At 38.9% G+C, this 22,049-nt stretch overlaps 1 protein-coding gene across 5 annotated transcripts in view; it reads left to right on the top strand.

The window, feature by feature from the left end:
* The first annotated feature begins 227 nt into the window (after window positions 1-227).
* Window positions 228-22,049, top strand: part of CRADD (CASP2 and RIPK1 domain containing adaptor with death domain) — a 36,404-nt gene continuing 14,582 nt past the window's right edge. The window contains exons 1-3 of one of the 5 annotated variants that reach the window (XM_048500440.1): window positions 293-383; window positions 1,060-1,104; window positions 4,141-4,439. In XM_048500440.1, the coding sequence (XP_048356397.1) occupies window positions 4,142-4,439 (298 nt within the window). In that variant the 5' untranslated portion in view covers window positions 293-383; window positions 1,060-1,104; window position 4,141. Of the gene's footprint in view, window positions 412-1,059; window positions 1,105-4,139; window positions 4,440-22,049 lie in introns of all 5 variants that reach the window. The other 4 variants (XM_048500441.1, XM_048500439.1, XM_048500442.1 and 1 more) reach the window with 4 other exon arrangements.

Genomic DNA, 22,049 nt, shown 5'->3' with positions numbered 1-22,049 from the left:
TGCCATTCAATCACAGTGGGCCTTCGGGTATTTTCAAAGGGCATTCTTGCAGTACTTTATATATATCCTGGAAAAAAACTGCAATATATAGAACCACTAAGAATAAAATATTATAATATCTTTCTATTTACCCAATCATTTTCATTTAACAATCACTCCGATGCGTAATATATGCATTATAGCAGCGAGCTGCGTCGTGACCATTTCAAATACTTCCTTCCCGTTTGTCTGTTGATTGCCCACAAGAAAGATGGCTACTGGCACAGTGCAACATAGTCTTACATTGTTCTCTATTGAAATTTTGCCCTTAACAAGTATGGAAGCAATGCATTTCCTGTTCCGTGATATTCGCTCCAAGAAATATGCTGAGTGACTCAAGCTCGGTAGGTGATACCGTCTGCATTTAATTTTGTAAGTCCTTTTATGGAAAGTGAACGTTTTTATTTCTATTTCTAGTTTTATTTCTGCCTTAAAATAGTGTGGTTATGCATTCTCTTTTGGAAGCTGCCTGAGTGGTCCGTTTCCCAAAGACTGTATGGTGTTTCAGTTTTTGTTTTTTAGCTTTTCCCTGCAAGCCTCTACCTTTTAATCACCGTTTTTAAGTAGGGTGTTTTTTAAGTAGCGGGGAGGGATTAATTCCAAGACGCCTTATAGATGGAAATAAAGTGTTTTATTTTGCACAATCCAGTTTGGAGACTTTAAAAATGTTGATACTTCAGCTTCTTCAGTGTAATTATCCATAGTCATCCTTGCATCAGATCAAACATGAGACATTATTTATTGATATATTTATTGATATATGCTCAAACCTTGCTACCTCATCAAAAGTTAGCTTAAATAATTTTTTTAAAAAAAATACAGTTATTAGGATAAAGTTTTGGCATGGCTGAGAGGTGGGAGACTAATTATATTGTCTGGGTGGTGGGACTATTGTACATTAATATTTATGTAGTTTGTGTGACTTTGGCAATGCAGCTTATTATTCCTACAGTGCTGTGAAATGACTCCTTATCTCTGCACCTCTAAAAATTATTTCTGCTTGTCAATGGTTAAATGCAGGGAATTTGGACGATCACCTTGTGTTGTCTGCCTTGCTGATAAAAGGTAATAAAGTCTTTTCTCTTTGGATGTGGCTTGTAGATGGTAACCTGAAGAAATCATGTTCCAATTTTAGAGATGAGGATGAAACAGAAGAAAAGAAATTAAGTTTCAGAGATGTTCAATGGAAGCCCTTGAGTAGACTTTTGAAACGTACTTGCGTAGATTTTTGTGAATTTTTGGGTTTGTAACATATTACAGTAGTTCAATTTGTGACAATTGAGTCCAGGAAAAAAGACTGCAGTCTCCTCAATGGTCTGGCTACTAGTGTAACTTGTAGCCTATGATCACTTCAGCGCTGCAAGTGTAAATTACTAGGTTTGGAGGACAAATCCTGTTAGTAGGAAAAATCCTTGTTCTTGAAGAGATACCTAGTAAGTTTGGGATGTCTCTGGTATTCAAGATTCTGGTAACTTGAATAGAGCTGTAATTCCTTCAGTGTTGGCTTATAATCAACAGTGTTAAGGGCAACAAAATGTTCTGATAGCATGTGAATCCAGGGATGTTGGCATAGATTTTTTAGGGGGGGTCGGGAGCGGGGCCACGCCACCACCCATCCCTGGGGGCGTAGCAACACCTCCTCAGGCCCTGCCCCTAGCCTCAGTGCTTATAAAAGCAGCTCTCCAAGGCCAGGGGCAGCAGACTCCCCCCCACCCCCCCACTGGCTGGGCTCCCAGCCAGCAGTCCCTTCTGATCTCCGGGCAGAGGCGTAGCTAGGGAGAATGGAGCCCGGTGCAAAATCTGAGTTTTGTGCCCCTGCCCCCCCCCCTCGGGCGGCTGCTGTGATGCTGGAATCCACCCCCAAACAGAATCACTTTCAATGGTATTTAAACTAGGGAGCCCAGATTCTCCTTTTGAATCGACCTTAAAGGGGAATCTGGGGTCCCCAGTTAAAACAAAAGTTAAAGTGATGCTGTTTTGGGGTGGATTATATTTAAACTGGGGACTTCAGATTCTCCCTTTCAATCCATGCCGAAGGAGGTGGATTTAAAAGGAGAATCTGGGGAAATTTGGAGAGTGCCTGCTGTCAGGAGTGTAATTGTTAAGCTAGCAGCACCAAAATTTCAGAGTATCTTTAGGAGACCCTCCTGCTTATATCATCCAGGGTTGGTGAAGTTTGGTTCATGGGGGCCAAAGTTATGGTCCCTCAAATGTGCAGCCCTCATCTCCTATTAGCTCCCATTGGAAACAATGGGGGATGAGGGCACCCCCTTCGGGAGTCCATAGCTTTGGACCCCCTTGACCAAACTTCTCCAAACCTGGGTGGTATCAGTTGGAGACTCTCCTGATAATCCCACCCAGGTTTAGAGAAGTTTGGTTCATGGGAGCAGCAGTGGAGTAGGAAATTAAGAGCCTCAGTGGTATTCATAATCTGAGAGCAGTGCAACCTGGTTTGATTCCCAGCTCCTGTCTTCTTGAGCTCGTGTGAGGGAGGCTATCTGGGGGGAATTCAGATTAGCCTGTACACTCCCACACACGCCAGCTGGGTGACCTTGGGCTAGTCACAGCTCTGAGCTCTCTCAGCCCCACCCACCTCACAGGGTGTTTGTTGTGAGGGGGGAAGGGCAAGGAGATTGTAAACCCCTTTGAGTCTCCTGCAGGAGAGAAAGGGGGGATATAAATCCAAACTCCTCCTCCTCCTCCTCCTCTTCTTCGTCTTCGTCTTCTTCTTCTGTGTAGCCCCCATCAAATGTGTAGCCCCCATCTCATATTAGCTCCCATTGGAAACAATGAGGGATGGGGCACCCCCTTTGGGAGTCCATAACTTTGGACCCCCTGAACCAAACCTCACCAAACCTGGGTGATATCATCAGGAGATCCCTCCCAACAAATTCCTGAAAGTTTGGTACTGCTATCCTAAAACCAGCACCCTCTGCAGGCCAAAAATTGAAAAAACACTAAAAAATACAAAAAAACACAAACAGGGGCAGAGCTTCGGACATGTAATGCGGGAGTTTGAACCACAGACACCCCCCCCCTTACCTATGTCCTTGTGTGAATCCATGTGTAGATCTCTAGATATAGCTTGCAGGAAAGTCTGTATGTTTTACTAAGGTTAAAAATGGGGTTGAGAGAAATTCAGTAGGCTTTAGATGTGCTTGAACTTGTAGAGTTACCACCTACAAATGTTCAATATTCCTAGAAAAAAAAGAAAACAGGATAACAACTACCTCTGTTGCCATAATCTATGAAAAAGTATTCTTTCAAAAAAATTGGCAGGGATTTGATAATCATAAAGCTGAAACTGTCTGATTTTTCTGCCTACTGTATCATCAGTTTACCCATGGACCCTTGCCCAGTGGGCTTTTACCAATCAAGGCAGACATGGGATCTTTTTGCTATTTGTGTTTGTGTGCATGTGTACGCATGTGTACGTGTGCAGTTAAGTCACAGCTGACTGATGGCAAAATTCATACAGGTCTTTAAAAAAACCTACAGTGATGAGCCTCATGTTCTGAAATTGAAACTGTTCAATTGTATAGAACAAATTATTATACATCATATATCATCATTTGCTTGTTTGACTTTTGAAAGCTTACATACATTGCTAACATGAATCAGTCTGAGAAGGCATCCATTCTCTGTCTCTTAATATAAGAGATGCCAACTGTCATACAACAAAATGAAAGATAAAGATATTAATTTATGACTAATTGTGAAGTGGTGCATGATTCCTATTTTCACAAAAGCTGAAAAATTTCCATAGGTGGCCCGAGTTCCATATTGCATTCTTTGTCTATAAATGTTTAGGAGGGTGTATACATGGGGTCATCATGGAATAAAATTTAAAATGTCTCAAATGGTCCTTAGTACAAGGAGATACAGTCCATGGTATGTGTTAGGTGCAGTGAAGAAAAGTGAAAATTTTTCCAGGGTAACTCATGAATGCTTTTCCTAATAAATGAACCAATCTCAGTCTTCAAAAGTTTCTCAATTAAGCCACCAACGTCTATTCTCAATCTATTGTTGAATGCTCTCAATTGTAAAATACAAAGATTAAGAGATTCAGTTCCTTGTCAAGCATGCTTTGTCCTTTCTCAGGATGGATGCCAGAGAAAAACAAGTTCTTCGTTCCCTTCGCCTGGAATTATGTGCAGAACTGCTGGTAGAAGGTCTTGTCATTCAGTATCTTTACCAAGAAGGGATTCTAACAGAGAACCACATGCAAGAAATAAGATCCCAAGTCACCAACCACAGGAAAACCATGATGCTTCTTGACATCCTACCTACAAGAGGTCCCAAGGCATTTGAGACTTTTCTAGAGTCCTTACAGGAGTTTCCATGGATGAGAGATAAACTTGAAGCAAAGCGTAATGAAGTTATACTAGTTGGGCTTGCAGGTAAGCTTAAATCATTAGTGACTTGGGGACCTCTTTCTTGCTGACAAGGAGTAGTGTTTATGGATTCTTATTGAAGTAGTAAACCAGTGTCTCATTCATACAGCATCAGATTTTAAGTTGAAGCCTACATGATTAAAAGCTCCTTTTCACAAAAAATGCTCTGGTTTTCCATATGTAGGGTATTTTTCAGAATATTTAATCATGTGAATCCATGCCTTTAGGTGGAAATACTTCAGTCTAGATAAAAATTTACTACTTGAGTAAGAGCCAGTCTATAACCAGCCTTCTTAGTAGTACAAATGGTATTGGTGGTAAAAATAGATTATGGTGGTCCAAAGGATGCAGTTTCTAGCTGACAACTTACTTCAGAACATCTATTAAGGTGGGTGTATATGTAGTTAATTAATAGCTTAAGTGTCCATTTGTGCACTATAAGAAACTGTCTGGTGATGACTTGATGGTTTCTCCCCAAGTAGCTACAGTTCTGGAGACAGTGTTGCTGCAAGGTATAAACATACGATTGACTCATCCTGTGTGGCATCCCTCTGTGGATAAAACTCTTGCATATAGATATTACAAGAGTATTGTGGGATAAAGTTATGGGGAAATGGCATTATGGAAAATATTTTACACAGTAAGGTAAAATAAGAAAGGCCCCCAAAGTTGTTCAAAGTGGAGTAGTAGGATACTGAAGACACCAAGCCAAAACATATGTAAAAATGAACTGCTATTATACTCTGCAGGCTCAGATATGGAAAAAGAAGACCGTTACATGCATTTAAAGTATATATTTCATCGGGAATAGAACCACAGAAAAATTATTTGCATTGAAAATTTAAATACTAAAGATTAGTGGCAATCTCTGTATAAATGAATAGCAATGTTATCTCCCATCTAATGAGTCTAATGCTAACGTAGTAAATAGAAAGGAAAACAGAAAGCAAAGTAGTTGCAAGTAATCTCTGGTGAAACATGAGGGGTTAGTTGGCCAAACTTGAAAAAATATCTGTGGACTGTGGGGTCTCACACATTCTGTGACAAAAGTTAGCTGTCTCTAAATTAATTTAATATGTGCCATTCTAAAATAAAAACAACAAAAAATCCCTGTCTGCTGAATCAGGCTTCTCACACAGTTTTTTATTACAAAGCAAGCCTCCCCTCCTGCACCAAGTGAAAAGGTTTGCAAGATGAATACATTAAAAGAGTGATAATGAGAGCCAGAACACACTGGAAGTCTTAGAACATGTAAGGCTGAAGATGCTTTCAGCTGTGGAGGGGTGCGGATCCAGAAGAAAAGCAATTAAAGCAGAAACACTTCAGGGGAAGTGAGGAAAGAAGGATACAAATGGAGAGGTGAAAACCTCATGTCTTCGGGATATTTACTAAAAATAAAAGGTATTACAAACAGGAGTATTTCAAATGCACAGAGCCAGAGGAAGCAAAGAGTGGAGCAAAGGTTACAGAGAGTGACTTAATTTGGATTATATGTTACCTATCTGGAAGATTAAGGCACGGAGAGCAAGGCATGGCCAGCGCTTGTTGACTTGAGAAGAAGGGTGACATTGGATGCATGGATAGAACCAGTAATGCCTATGGGCAGCCTAACTTTATAGGGTGAGATGTGTCGTGAGGCAGTGGTGATGAGCATGCCTTATAAGGACAGTACATTTGATGAGATTTTTGATGGGTGCTATGTTGAATGGTGATCTCTGGTCTTAACAAAAAAAACATTAAACAGCTAGGAGGTAGAACCAAGAGGCATGGCTACCAAGACTGAGCCCGGTAAGCAGTCTGGCTCCCCCCTCTAAGCATGGTGAAAAAAGCCCCCCCACTCCCACTCCCACTTACTTTAGAAACCCCAGGGCAGGGCTGGGAGAATAGGGCCTTCCCTGTTTCACAAGAGGGAACTCACAATTTCAAAGGAGCCCCACCAAGGAAATGTAGGTTCCCACTAGAACAAAGGAAGAGCTAATTCTCAAGCCTGCTCAGTTTACTAAAGTAAAGATGAGAGAACTCTTGGTGGGGAAAGGGGTAGGGGCCAGGGGGATTTTGCACCCCCACGCGACCCAAATTCGTGTGCCCAGTGCATTGCACATGCCCCGCCCCCTGGGAGCTTCGCCGCTGCGTGAAACCAGTTCCTTAGGAGAACCTGGGCCACTCAAATCCTCTCTGACAGTCTAACCACAGTACCAGACAAGCACTAGCAGTTATCCTATGTCTCTTTGTTTTTCCTGTCCATAGGATATAGTAATGCTCAACACTTTATCTAACACAGGATTTTGCTTAATCAATCAAAGTTAGCAATCCTTGATGTTCAGTGCTGAAAATCCAGTTGAATATAATTAGCATGTTTTTTTAGAATTATTTTCTTAAATCTCTAGAAATCATACTTCAATACTAATACTAAGGAATTCTCTTTTTATCCAGTTCCTGTATATTCATGTCCTGATTACAGCCTTTCTGATAACACAATGTTTGGTTGTTCATTTGGTTTGGATGACCTTCCCAAGGCTATTTAGGCAATAGTTCTTCCTTTTCTGGGCTACAGCATGCAATCTATTAACTAATGTTAACTAAGCAACATTAAGCTGAAGAATGATAGTTTTGACAAGAGTTGCAGTGTTGATGGAATCATATCTGAAAATTAAGATTATTTGTGATCTTCTCATGACTGAGGATTACATTGTTGGGCCAACAATGCCTTGGTCTATTTATTCAGTCTTCTGTATGACTGCACTTTTATTCACAAAGATTGGTGGAGCAGAGTCACTAATTTGGGGAATGCTAAGTATTAGCATTAGTGTCACACAGAAAGATATCAGATGTGCCACAGAAATTCACTGAAATTTTAGAGTACCCATGTTGCTGTTTTCCAAAATCTGAAAGAACAGAAGCGGCCTGCTGGGTTAGGTCAAAAGATCCATCTAGTCCAACATCCTGTTACCAATAGTAGGTAGTCAGCAAACTCAGAAACCAAAAGCAAGTTGCCTTTCCTGTTGTTTGGGCCTAAATAAGTGGCTAAAACTACAGGTATGTTGCCTTTGAACCTGGTGACACCATTTAGCAAGTCTGTCTGAAAGTTGTCAGCAGACCAATCCTCCATGAATTTATTTAGTCCCATTTTAAAAACCGAATATATGGATGTAAGAATAAAACTTACTTGGCTGTGTCAATTCCTTAATGTACGCTTGTTTTAAATTAGCCATCAGAGCTCAAGGGAGACACACTGTTGGTGAAACTACTTCACAGTAAGGTTCAGAATAGTCTTAGGAAGTACCCACCGTTTTCTCTTTAAATTGTTTTCCTGGAAAACAGGAGAAGACTGCTGTGTGATGTGTACTGCTGCATTGCAATTTTCCACTGCAAAAACAGGGTGCTGCTGCTAATTGTCTTGTGCACAGAATCTGACTGTATCTATGCCAAGATTTCTCATACTTTGTCCAAAGACCTTTCCAAATGACATACACACTCCTTGATTTTTTTTTCTCATGGTCCTCTGTTGGCCTCAGCTCTGATTATATAATTTTTTGACTGCAAGTAATGGAAAGCTGCTGGTTAGACTCAAATTCTGCCTTTAACAGACTGGAAAAATATGGAAGCCAAGCAGAATTAAAGGATGGTACAGAATCTGTAACCAAAAAGTAAAAACTGTATCAGCACTATAACATACTGCTGTATAAATGTGAAAAATATATATGTTAATAGCCCAATAAACTTATACAAATCACAAGTTTTAACTCTTTGTCTTAATAGCAAAATTGTTATATACATGCATTAAGTCCATTCAAAACAGTAAACAACTGAAAAGTACCAATCAAGTTATAAATGTTCCTAAAAGGCAAGAGCACACAAAACAAGTTCTGTATAGTTAGTCCATACACAAAAATAATGCTCGCAGTCCAGACATACCTTTGTTTCCTTATTTGTTTTATGTGTTTCCTTTGAAACTTCCTAACAAGTTGCTGGTTCAACTTGTTTCAAGAATTTCTTCCTCAGAGGGTATTGTCATTTGGTTCAAAATCTGTAAATCAACACCAGACTTTAAGATCCATACAAATTGAATTGGTACAAATAGAAAATTTAAAGTTTAGTAGTTTTCTCTAATTTCGTAGTAACTTAATAGTTCTCCGATTTAGGCAGCTGATGTCAAATGTCACAAAGTGTATCTCATCTAGAACAAAATAACCAACTGATATTACAGAAATCCAACATAAATTGGATTAGATTGGATTAAAATAGACTAAATTAATGGTGACAGCCGAGAACTCCCATGGCCCGGAATCACTTAGGTGCTGTGTGGTTTCCGCGCTGTATGGCCGTGTTCTAGCAGCATTCTCTCCTGACGTTTCGCCTGCATCTGTGGCTGGCATCTTCAGAGGATCTGATGTTGGGAAAGCAAGTGGAGTGTATATACCTGTTGGAGTGTCCAGGGTGGGTGAAGAAACATTGTCTGTGAGTAACAAAGAAGACAACCAGGTCAATAGTTGAGGGCATCTGAATATAAGTATGAGTAACAATGAAGTCTATAGCATAGGAGTAACAATGGAGATAGCAAGGTCACTGGTGGGAGCATCTGAATAGAAGTATCCTAGCCTTTGTTTCCTTTGTCTATAGCAGTGATGGCAAACCTTTTTGAGACCAAGTGCCCAAATTGCAACCCAAACCCCACTTATTTATCGCAAAGTGCCAACCCGGCAATTTAACCTGAATGCTGAGGTTTTAGTTTAGAAAAAACCGATTAGCTCCCTCTTCCTCCGCCCCACCCGCTCGAGTGGGGCCAGCCTGCTCTAGCCTCCAGCAAGTCCCACACGCACCGCTCTGTGCCTTTCTAGCATCTCTGCCCCCCCCCCGGGGCAGCAGCCACCCTGGAGCACAAGCACCAGGCCCGCCAGCCGAGTCCTTCCTGCTTTACTCTCCCCCTCCCTCATGTTCTACACCTGGTTCCAAAGTATAGTTATGTGGAACAGACGTCGTTCTCAGTGGCCCAAGCCAGCCTAGATGTGTCGGGGGGATGATTTTCTGCCCCCCCCCCCACTTAATGAACTCTGTGTGTGCGTGCCCACAGAGAGGGCTCCGAGTGCCACCTCTGGCACCCGTGCCATAGGTTCGCCATCACTGGTCTATAGTCATCCTATGTTTGTGTGGAGCTGGTTAGACACTGTCTTGACTCTAGTATTTTTCAATACTGGCAGCCAAGTTCTGTTCATTTTCATAGTTTCTTCCTTTCTGTTAAAATTGTCCGTGTGCTTATGGATTTCAATGGCTTCTCTGTGTAGTCTGATGTAGTGGTTTTCAGAGTGGTCCAGAATATCTGTTTTTTCAAATAATATTCTATTATTATTCAAATAATAATATTCAAATAATATTCAAATATTCAAATAATAATAATATTCAAATAATAACCAACCCTGGACATAGAATATTATTTGAAAAAACAGAAATTCTGGACCACTCTGAAAAGTGGTGGAGGGGAAAAATGGATGGTTAGGCAGATCTTGGTTTCAAGTCATCAGCCTCTCCCTCTATTCCCCAAATTACCCCACACTGTTATTTTCATTAGAACAATTAAAAAAAAAAGACAGCTGGCATGAATGAGAAGACGGAAACTTCCCAAGTTGGTATGGAATTTTTTTAACCTGTCCCAACACATATCAAAGTTACTTTTTTTCTTTAGGATATTTTCTTTAGGATATTTGTAATTATTTTTATAAGATATATCTAACTATATGTCTAATGTATTGTTTGTGTAGTGACAGAAATTAAATGAATTCTGCTCTTGAAAAACTAGTTAAAAATAAAATAATCCTGAATGAACTTAAAAAGATTTGTTTTATTTTTTTAGGTATTTTCTACAATATCATTGCCCCCCCCCCCCCCCCCCCCCCCCCCGGGTCTCCAGCAATTTCCTAATCCAGAGTTGGCAACCCTACCTATGAGCAATTTTAACATCCTTTCAGAACCAAGTGGGTGACTTACCCTAGAAATGTAAAAAATGATTGTTGTGCCAAGCATTAACAACTACATGGTGAGATTACTTCCTGAAAGGAGAATTATTTTTATCCAAGCAAGGCTATCAAAAGGCATAGTACCGTCCGTAGTCAGAAAGCCTCTGTTTAGTATTTATGATTCTTAGGAAATGTATCTGTTGGCAGGAAAGAGCAGTTCTTTCTAGGAACAGCAAATTGTGTGTTTCCTTGAAGTGGAAAATGTATGCTATAGAAGGAAGTTTTTCTCTGGAACATTTTCCTGCTTTACTCTCCCCCTCCCTCATGTTCTACACCTGGTTCCAAAGTATAGTTATGTGGAACAGATGCCTGGTTCTTGGAAACAGCAACCCAGCACAAAACCTCTTGGTTTTTACTACTTCAGAATGTAGAAGGAGCCTCCCTGGTTAGATTTTCTAACATACAGAGAAAATTAAATCCCTAGGTGGAACAGATGTCCCAGAGCCTTGCCTTTTCTACGGCATACTATTTTTCTGTGGGTTGTTTGTCTGCTTGTGTTGATGGTGAAGCATTCGAATCTAGTAATAACGAGCTCTTGCCTGAAGTTCGGGCACAGGGTTACTGCCACCTCTCTGGCTATTTCTGAGAATGGTGGGTCGTGTGAGTTTTTCATACATAAATATATTCTTCAGATAGTTGTGCTGTATCTTTTGTCATCTGTTTGCCTGAAAGCATTTATGTTCAGATGTCACCTTTCTTTTTATAGGGAATACACGCTTTTAAAGCATATGTAGAACATTTCAGTCTACAAATTAAAACTAGATTTGTTCCCTGTTTTATAGCTTTTTTATTGGAGGGAGAAAGAAATTGTGATTTGAAGGAAATGATTGGAAGCGGCTGGAATAATGTTGACCTCTTAATAGGGAATGATTCAGCCAAAGGGTTTAAGTTTCCACTGAGCAAATTAAATACCCTTAATAGAAAAATTTAAACTAACAGTGTCTACTCTTTAAATTGCAGCTATATTTTAAATTAGTAGTGTCTATTCTTTAAATTGCAGCTATATTTTTCCCCATAATTTCTGTTTACTGACAGTTGTAAATTGTTGGATGAGGGCATTTCTCAAAAGATTTGTCCCTTTATGGTTTAATAGACTCCTTCCTTTTATGATGAATTGCTGGGAAAGTTAATTTTTTTCTTTCCATGGCTGGGCTCTTGTTTATTCCTAGGTCCTTGACCCAAGTATTCTAATAAGGCAATGGTTGTACTTACACAGTGTCCTTGCATGGTATAATAAACAGCATTTTATGCACACAGACATCCTCCCCCACTGTTTATGGATACATGTGAATTGTTCTAATGCTGTTTTATTCAATTGAGGGCCATTAAGAGGTCTTGCATTTGTGCTACCCTTGCAATGCCTTTTGTTTTGCCTGGGAATAGATATTTTCAGTTCCATGCAGATTACTGTAATACATTTGTATACCAGTATGTTTGGCCAACCTTTTTATTGGAAGAAGTTGTATGCAGTAAACAGAGAAAACGTTTCATGGGGAACAATATATTTTTTTACTGTAGCATTTGAAAATGTTCTTAGTCTTTGTTGTGCATTTGTTTAACAGTATGCCCAACTGAAAGGGCCTCATCACTCATTGAAACTATAGATGTTAAATTTGGGAGTTTGACTAATATTAAGAAGTAAGTGATTTGCTTATTGGACCTTACCTCAATTCAGTAATTGGGAGTCAGAAATTACAGGGTTCTGTATTGAGGACCAAGCCCATGTAATTATAGAAACTGATATTGCAGATTTCCAAGAGGCGCGAATTAGGATCCTAGAAATCAGGTCTACTGAAAAAAAACAGGTCCCGCTGCAAATTTCAGGTGGGGCTTACTCTAAGGATTACAGCCAAAGTCTACCCAGAAAGTAGTTATTTACAAGTTTGGAATAGCCAGCTACATCAGTGTTTGCTTTTCACTTTAAACAGCCAGTCACTGGCAGCTAAACATACTGTCTTCTACTACATTCAAATATTTTGCTGAGCCAAGTTGGAAGAATCTAATGTTACCTATGATCAAAGGGGTGGAGTAGTGGGTGGTGGTGTTTATAGTAGAGTAAGTTTGATGAAGGGGTGGACAGGTCAGTTTGACTAAAACTTCTCATGATATAAGAAATAACAAGTACAAATCCACACACAGTGTGACGTTGTCAGCCCTGACCTCTGATCTGGGTGGCTGACGCTATTACAGCTCTTGGATTCAACGAACATTGGCTTCAAGCTGGCATTTGGATGATGCTGATGAGTTGCTTAGAAATACAAATGGGGTTAACGTTTTCTTCTGACTGCATCGGCAGAACCTTTTGATCAAATAATTTGTTCAATGTTCCCTTCTATGGTTTCCACATTGAGTGTTCATCTTGGAACAGGCTGTGTACGTTGTAATTTCCCATAAATCCTTGTTTCCTGAATAGTAAAGATACTCTTAATTTTCATCCCAATAATTGTACATGAGGTAATAAATTCATGCCAGAATCTAATTTGACTTCTGTCATGCAGTCATCTGAGGCTCTTGTGGGAAGAGAACTGCAATTAATTGCTGCTGGTTTCTGCTCTGTTCCTTCACTGGGCATGTGCAGAATATGCAGTACATATGTTGAATATGCAGTACAGCGAAAATGATCACTCTTTTCCAAGGGGGAAAAAAATCATAGCCACTACCTTTCTCAATGAGAAGCAGCAGGTGAAACAGAAAAGACTTTAACTGACAACAACAATATGCAATACTCAGAACAATCCTTAACTTTTATTTCTTTATACAGGTTGAAATGTTTGAGAAACTTTTTCCTACAGATGCTACTAATGTTTTAGTAGCATCAGCAGTGCTAATAACTGTCTGGGGTTTCTTTCATGGAACTGAATGTTTTGTTCATAGTAGTCAGCTTTTATTTCCAGCTATTTTTGAATTGCCTGTTGGCTCATTTCCATCAGCTGCTGTTGATGCTATTTATGTTTGCTTCCCTAATATTAAGTGAAGATCTGCTCTTTCTCTTTTCCAGAAGATAATTGCATTTTATCAGGGGAGGGGTCAGCTTCAGTAGTAGGTGGTTATGTATGTGCCAAAAAGTTATACCTTTGTGGCTCATCTCCTGGACTGTGTATCATTTTTGGGGTCCTTAATGTGTTACTGCTCCTAGTGTCTACAAAGGTTGTTTGTGCAGATACACCTTCTCTGCTCGAGATTCCTCTGTCGAGATCAGTAGAGCAGTAGCATTCTGAATATTGCCTTTAGAGTAAATGCTATGTTGTGAATATATTTAGAGCAATTATTAGATCATTGCATGAAAAAAGGCAAAATTAGATCCAAATCTCCTTTTGTCTGTATAAGTATGCAGACTGCAGTAGAATGTATAGCACTGCAAGAAGTAGTAGGCATTTTTCTTCCACTCATGCTTTAAGACAGCTTCAATTGCTAATAGAAAAATTCTTATTGGATCTACCTAGTGTATTATGCTTCTAAAGTCTGCTACCTGTAGCATAATAAACAAAAAGCTTATATATTATACTCAAATTTTGTATTGTCAGACCCAATTGCTGGAGATGTACTATTCATGCTGGTTTACTGTAACAAATATTTTGTTCAGCATCTCCTCATAAGGTCTTTTCTCCATTGTGCTCATCAGATTCATTCCCACTACCTAGTTATTCATCCCAGCAATGCTTTTTCTCCAGCACCCATCATGTAGGTTACACGGTTTATAACACGCCAGTAGTGATCAAGTGGATCTATTAACCTGAAAGTACCTGCCCCTTGCTAGAGCACACCTGTGCTGGCGTTGGAGGACTCTCTCAGCAATCTTTAGGATGAGTCTCATTGTAAATGACAATTTAGAAACACTGCTATGATCCTATAAAATTCCTTGTGATTTTTTAGTCTTCAGCCTGGTGGGTACAAATTTTCTCTTATCATTATCCATAGACAATGAGGCATCCAGGATCACCCCAAACTCTTGACGGTCATCATAGGTCTTTAAGAGTACAGTGCTCTCTTGTGCAAAATGTTAAACTGGTTTCAAGTGTGAGAAATTTAATTTAAATTAAATTAATATTTTTGTGTATGAGAACCTAAACTAAAGGCATATACTTCAATTTTTTTACCCTTGTACTGAAATAGATTTTTGTACTCAGGGCAAAACAGATAACAGAAAACTCTGTGCTGAGTTGTATGGAGTTTCTGAAGAAGCTATATGGACCTACTAGTGAAAGAACATGGAAACAGGAAGTATATACAAGATATATAAATAAAATTATGTGTAAATAAATAAGGCCCAGACCATGAATGTAGCCCAACTAGCATTTTACCACTTGCTTCAGGTGAGGCTGCTGGCCTGCTATCTGTCCCAGCCTGACCTACCCACAATGATCCACGCAGCAGTCACCTCCAGGCTAGATTACTGCAACTCTCTCCACACAGGGCTACCCTTGAGGCTGCTTCAAAAGCTCCAACTGATGGAGAATGCGGTGGTGTGGGTACCGACGGGGATTCGCTGACGAGCACATATCCAGCTCTGTCACTGGCATTGGCTCCAGGTAGGGTACTGAATCAAATTCAGGGTTTTGGTAGTCATTTTCAAAGTCCCTAATGATCTGGGACTTTTTTAATTAAAAAAACATTTTGTAATATTTAACACAAGAAAGCTTAAAAAGTATCGCGCTATTTTTAGAATAATGCTTTGGGATTTTTTTTTAAATTATCATGCTTCAAAACAAGTAAGCTGTTATTGGAGTTGTGGCACAGAGACCAGATTGCAGGAAACTGTATTTGGTGGCTTCAAGAACTTCTGAATTGCCCCATCTTTGCCTTCATAATTATATATCAAAGTCCACCTACCAACGCACAGCCTTTACCAATTATGCACATCAGTTCTGTTAAAAATTATTTTATTGGATTCCTAAGGTGATGTAAACATGCTGCTTTATAAAAATGTGTTCCAGTTTTTAGCATCCCATAATCTGTTTCTCAGCTTTTGAAGCTGCAAATTAATATATTATCACTTACCTCCTCTTCTGTGATTTTAACTTCTGTAAGCTAGGTTTCTTTTAGGAATTGTGGAATAATATCTGTGACAGTTTTATGTATGGAAAAAAAAATATCACTTACTTGCAAGTGACAGAATTCAGAAACAGGGAAGGGTAAAAAATTTAACGCTTAGTCAAACTTTTTCTTTTTAAATAGTTATTCCTTTGAAATACATTTTTAATTTTACAGAGACACTCATACTTACAAAGATATATAAATATGCACATGCATACTTGGGATTTAATTGAACAAATTAAAATAAAATTTATGAATGCCACCAAAACTTTTTAGGGGATAAGCAAGTTATTTTTAAATGGGAAAGCAATCCTAACTTTATAGTTCAGTTCTAAACAGAGTTATATTATTTTCTTCAGTGGATTTAGGATGGATTGTTAATTTACAGTGCATTATTAGAGTACATTTTCCTAGAAGCAAGTCCCATTCTTTATACTTGCTCAGTTAGCCACAAACAGTTTAAATAGCTGGATCTCAAAAGCCAGCAAAAAGAACGGAGAAACTATGCACTCTTACTGGGAAGTAGGTTTTATCGAATACAGTGGAATTTATGTCAGAGTAAACACGTAAAGAGTTAGGCTGTTCTCTTTTTCAATGAACGTGTTTGAGAATATACTGATGTGAAGAACACAAACCTGCCATCCCAGTAGGCACAGTTTTGTTAACGTACAATCAGTATTTGTGTAAATATTTGCAGTTATCGCTGAACTGTTCCTTGTGATGAAGAGTTAGTTAAGTATAAAACTCTCAAGTTCAAAGGGCAGAAGCTGTCTTAATGAAGAACAGCTTCAAAGGTTTTCAGTAACAATTCCATTCCAGGAAAGGTCTTGTGTCCCCAATTTCTGCTTTTCATTTTCTAAGAAGTTTTGATGTCATCAGGAATGTTACTAAAGCTTCTTTGTTTGAAACAGTTACATGGAAGATGTGGTTACAATCCAGAATCTAAAGAGCCCTCAGTTTTGATGGGTCTGGTTTCTCTCCCCTCCCAAGTTACTGCATTTCTGGTTTCAACCTTTTAAATTGATTGTTGAAACTCATTGTAATGATCTATGTGACGTTGATACTTGCTGTTATTTTTTCTCTCCTTCCAGATGGAGGGTTTTGGGTATAACTGCAAATCACATGGGTAGTAGTAATCCCCATGCTGAATCTAGACAGTCCAAAGATGAGGATCACTATAGGTGACACAATCCAAAATTGTAGTCCTTGCACAAAAGTGCTGTGCTAGGTAGTACCTCTGCAAAGAGAAGACATGGTATTTAAACAAGCCGTATATGTATTAATTGATGCTGTGTAGTAAACTAGCACATAGCTAGTTGTAGCCTTTAGGCTTTTAAAATACAGTATGTCTGTCTGAAAGCATTTAAATTTTAGTTGCAACATTTTACTAGTGTGTAGGGAATTCTGAAAATCATCAGTGTTTACAGTTTGGGAAGTGAGACTTTCAGTTACACCAAAGATTGTAGACTATAACTTCACTGTCTAATGAATGTTCTGACTTTCAATTACACCAAAGATTGTATACTATAACTTCAATGTCCAATGAATGCACATTGTATAATATGGAAAAATATAGTGTTTAGTTTGTGGGACAAAGTGTTGTTCCTCTTTCCCATCGACTACATTCTTGCCTCATGATTTTCAGGCTAGGTTTGTTTTCTTTCACCTGCAGTTTTACTTCATTTAAAAAAATTATTTCTCTCTTTAAAACTATCTTTGAGGGTTAATTGAAACAGTTATAGGGTCACACTGTAACAATACAATGAAGAGCAGCAGCAGACAAGCGATTGTTATTAAAACAACCAAACAGTAACCAAAAGTGCTGTTGAAGACTTTCATGACTGTAATCAACTGACTGTTGTGGTTTTCCAGGCTGTGTGGCCATGGTCTGGCAGTTTTAGCTCCTATTTTTTTCCCACATCTGTAGCTGGCATCTTCGACAGCAAAAACATGTCTCTGAAGATCTCAGCCATAGATGAGGGCAAAACATCAGGAGTTAAAACTACCAGACCACTACCACACAGCCCAGAAAACCACAGCAGCCAATAACCAAAAGGCTGCAGTCCAAAGAACACTTTTCAAAGAGTAAATCCCCATGACTAAAATGGAACTTACTTCTCAGTAGACCTGCTTAGGCTTGCTACCATATTGAGGAAGTGTTTCTGTTACCAAACCAGCCCAAATGGTCATTGAAAGAAGGTTGTCTGTAGGAACCTTCTAAAACAATCAAGGGAAGAATCCAAATGTATATCCCAGATGTTCCAATTTTAGTACATGTGCTGCGGAAATTAGGGTTTTCTAAATGGCAAGATTTGGTGCCACCGTCATGAATGATAAAAATATGATGTGGCATTTTGATAAATAGGTTGATGCTGGAGAAGACATTATGTAGAACATGTACATAGCTACAGTGCTTAGATGCAAGCCCTACTGATTTCCATCAGACTAAGATTGGTTAAGATTAAGATTGACCAGGGTCCATTGTTAAATGCTGGAAGATGTGCAAAAGCTGATCTTTATAACCTTACTCAAAAAGTGTTGAGTAAAAGTAATTTTTAAAGGGCCATCATAGTTAATGAAAATGAAAATTCTTCTGCAGCAGCCTGTCAAGTTTGTAATTCAGTCTGTTTAATAGTGAGATTTTTTCCAAGAAGTCAGGAAATAGTAAAGGCCATGGTTTTCAAAGCTCCCCTGTCTGGTTTGTAAAAGCCTTGTGTTAATTTAATGCTTCTAAGGAACTCTCCCCCACCCCCACCCTTTTCTTAGAATTCTATCTCTAAGAAATTCAGCGTTCTGAAGAACTGAGAAGCAGTTTAGTTTACAACAGATTACTTAGAAGTAAGGCACTGCTTTGCAAAAGCCAGGAGCAACAAAAACCTTGTTTTATGGGTAGCCTTTTCTTTCTCCTACATAAAAAAAGAGTTGGCTTTGAACATGGATTCTTTAAAGGTAGATATGAATAAATGGGAATTTTTCAGAAAATTAGTGAAGCAGCTTGAAAAATTTATAGAAATGAAATCTTTCATGACACCTTTCCAGTTAAATCTGGGTCCAGATTATAAAATGAAGTGGCAAATAATAAATAATCTGGTGAACTCACTTGCTTCCTGCTACCTGCCTACCTTCTCTACCAATCCATTCTCCTATTTTTTTCCGTTGTAAAGACTTGTCTAGATTTGCTTTCAACAGTAATTTTGGACAGTGGTTATGGAAACTTTCAACTTTTCTTTATTCTGATAAACAACTATGGTTATACTCATGCACACTTTTAACTATAATCTGAAAAAGAGTGTTTTCCATACTCATTTACAGAATATCTGTTTCCAAACAGTTGTGAATGTGTATTTTATTTATTCACTTATTAGGTTTTTACCCTGCTTTTCTCCCCAACATGGACACAAAATTACTTACACTATCCACGTCTCCTCCATTATATTCTCACAAACAATCCTGTAAGGTTGTTAAGGCTGAGAGGCAGTGACTGGCCCAAGGTCACCTAGCAAACTTCCATGGCAGAGCAGGGATTCAAAACTGGATCTCCCAGACCCTGCTCTGTCACAAACCTTACTGGCTGTCTCAGATAATTGTGTTAGCTGACTTGCTTCAATATCATTTATTGAAAAATTAAATAAATATATCTACTGTAGTGACTTGCTGAAGAAGTTTCCTTTCACGGGTTGGCCATTAGACACTTATGGCTACTTGGATCAGAACATTCACTGGACAGTGAAGTTATAGTGTAGTACAATTACAGAACTGCCTATGAAATTACAGTGCCAGATAACCCATGTGATTTCCTACAAAAGTTGTCCTGAATTCTTCCCCTAACCTTGGAAGAAGCATTAAGCATTTTCACATATTTATATATACAGAGGTAATTAAATAGCACTGCCATTGTAAACAGTTATTCTCAAGGAAGTATGTCTGGGATTATGAAGTTTGCATTTCCCATACAAGGGCTAGCCTTACTAAATAAGTTATCTTTATGTCCATTGCTTTTGAGAAGGTTCCTGTTTAGATGTATTGTTGAAGGCTGTCACAGCTGAACTTACCTGATTCAACACATCCCAGAAAACCCACAACGACCAGTTCCTGTTTAGAGTTTTAGAGAGGGGTTGTTTACATTAATTTTAGGGGATTTCGGAAATAACTTTGAGTGATACATTGTGCAGTATTCTATTTGTGTAAGTTTAATGTAAGTGTAACCAGGATAACCAGATCCAAACATTTTGTTCAGATGTCATTGATATAGGCTATGATCCATAAACCAATTTGTGAAACAGTGTAGGACTTTTTAGGACTTTAGATCAAATAGATGTAGTTGTCAGCTTTCTAGCACCAGAGCGATTCCAGCCATTTATACTAAAAATCACAATGCACAGTATATTTGATCAATAAGCTTCCTAACATGAACAATACATACTTCTTTTGTTTCCTGTAGCCAGAATATTATGCTGGTGATGAGTATAGAAACCCTCAGGATATAAAGTTCTATTTTCACAGACCTGGCCAGCAAATCTCCATGGGAAATCAGTTTTCCAGTCAGAAATTCAGTTGGGTCTATGTACATTTCAATCCTTTAATGTGTTCAAGTCCAATTCCACCTTTTGTGAATTTCACTGACAAGCTGAGTTTGTGTTCCATGGACTGAATAATAATACAGGAAGTCATTTAATTACTGCTTTCTTCTACTGTTTTCTCAGAATGTTTTTAGGTTTTTCTGTTCTTCCTTTAAGGGATAGAAAATGAGACTCTGGGCAGATTTCCAGGCTCAGAGCTGGAGAGTTCTAGTTCTAGGGAAGACCCTCCACCAACACCAAACATGGCCTTAACACTGGCAGCATACAGTTTATCTCTTCCTCCCACTTCAAACAATTATTTGCTTGATGCTGTCGCTATTCCTTTTTTTCTGAGAATTTTCCAGTAAAATGGACAGCAAACAAGGCATTTTGCAGAAAGGAAGTGAAGTCTGGGTATTAATGAGGGCCCCTATGATGGTCGTTTATGTTGGTGGCTACAACAGATCCCTCTTGACCAAGAGTGAATGTTGTGGCAAAAGGAAATGTGAGGCCCCTTCCACACACGCAAAATAATGCGTTTTCAAACCACTTTCACAACTGTTTGCAAGTGGTTTTTGCCATTCCACACAGCTTCAAAGAGCACTGAAAGCAGTTTGAAAGTGCGTTATTCGGCATGTGCAGAATGAGCCTGAGTGCATGGCTGTTGAAGCCACAGTTCTCTATTTTGATTGTTGGAGGAAGAGAGTCCTTCTCTTCTTCTGGAAGACATCACAGTCATGCAGAGTTGGTTGCAAAATGTGTGAACTGCTCATTCATGAAGAGACAGTAGTTAAAGCACCAAGCCAGCTAATATTGTTTGCAAGCCTAGTTTTGGATCTGTTTACAGTGTAAAAGAAGCCAAGTTGGCACATAAATGAGTATGTGTAAAGATACTTAGCCTGACTACATTATAGTTCTGGTGGCACACTAGCTAGTTGTGGGATCTGCTGTGAGCTCAGAAAGAAGAATCCCAGTCCAGTGGAAGCCCAGAAAGAGAACTCTCTCAGTCAGTAGGTTCTTAGAACATAGTTCAAGTCATTTCTGTTCCATCAAGGTGTCTTTACAGACAGCATTGTGTTGTTTTGCCCCATTTCTTTCTATCATAAGATGTCCCAGTGATATTAGCCTTTAATTAATGTTATCTCCACTTTTGATATCCACATTTCAATGAGTTTGCCTGTAACATGACTCTCCCCACTTTGGGACTCCCTTCTTTTCTTGCACTGAGGGAGGAGCAGATTTGCTGGCATGCCATCACCGCAGACCTCCCCAGTAGTGGAACATTGTGCTGAATGCCATGCCAGCATCCCTGCACCCCTGCTGGCAACATAGCAAGGGTGGTCCAGGGATTTGGCTAAGGAGGAGCCCCCAGCTCTGGGGGAAGGGTGTCAGCAGCCGCATGCAAGTGGAATTTGCCAGGATAAGTGCCATGGGGAAGGCTGGCGCTGCTGAGCACCACTTCCACCAGTGGATTCCCCCCACCCCGAATAGGGTTCTAATATTGGTTAATGCACAGGCAGGTTTCCTCAAGGTGAAAAGAAGAAATATGAAGGACTGCATGACATGGTTGCAATTTCTGTGCAGCAATAACAGCAGGTAGTAGATAAACTTAATTATTTAATTAAACTTAATCATTTTATTATTTAAGGAGATTTGCTAATTTGCAATAAAGAATTATATTTTTTTCATGTCTGCAATGGTAATTGTTGCAATTTGATGTCAGTTTTTGTTCATTTGTCTCTTCTCCATTCTCATTATGTGTAATTTTTTTCATTAGTAAATAATTGTTCTTTTAATTATTACTATTAAGTATTTGTTGCTTTAAGTTGCTGGGTCTTTTGTTTATATTATATTGTTTATATTCTTTTTAATCATATCATGTATTTTTATAATTTCTATTATTTTAATTACATTTTTTCCATGTGGGCATTTTTCTTGTGGTTGCTCAGCAGTTCATAGTCTCTTAAACACCATAACAATTCTCTCCTGGTCTGCTTCTCATCTGGTGTAAT

The sequence above is a fragment of the Sphaerodactylus townsendi genome, linkage group LG06, assembly GCF_021028975.2.
Source record: "Sphaerodactylus townsendi isolate TG3544 linkage group LG06, MPM_Stown_v2.3, whole genome shotgun sequence".
In the NCBI taxonomy this organism is placed as follows: domain Eukaryota; kingdom Metazoa; phylum Chordata; class Lepidosauria; order Squamata; family Sphaerodactylidae; genus Sphaerodactylus; species Sphaerodactylus townsendi.
This window is presented reverse-complemented; position numbering and strand designations above follow the sequence as displayed.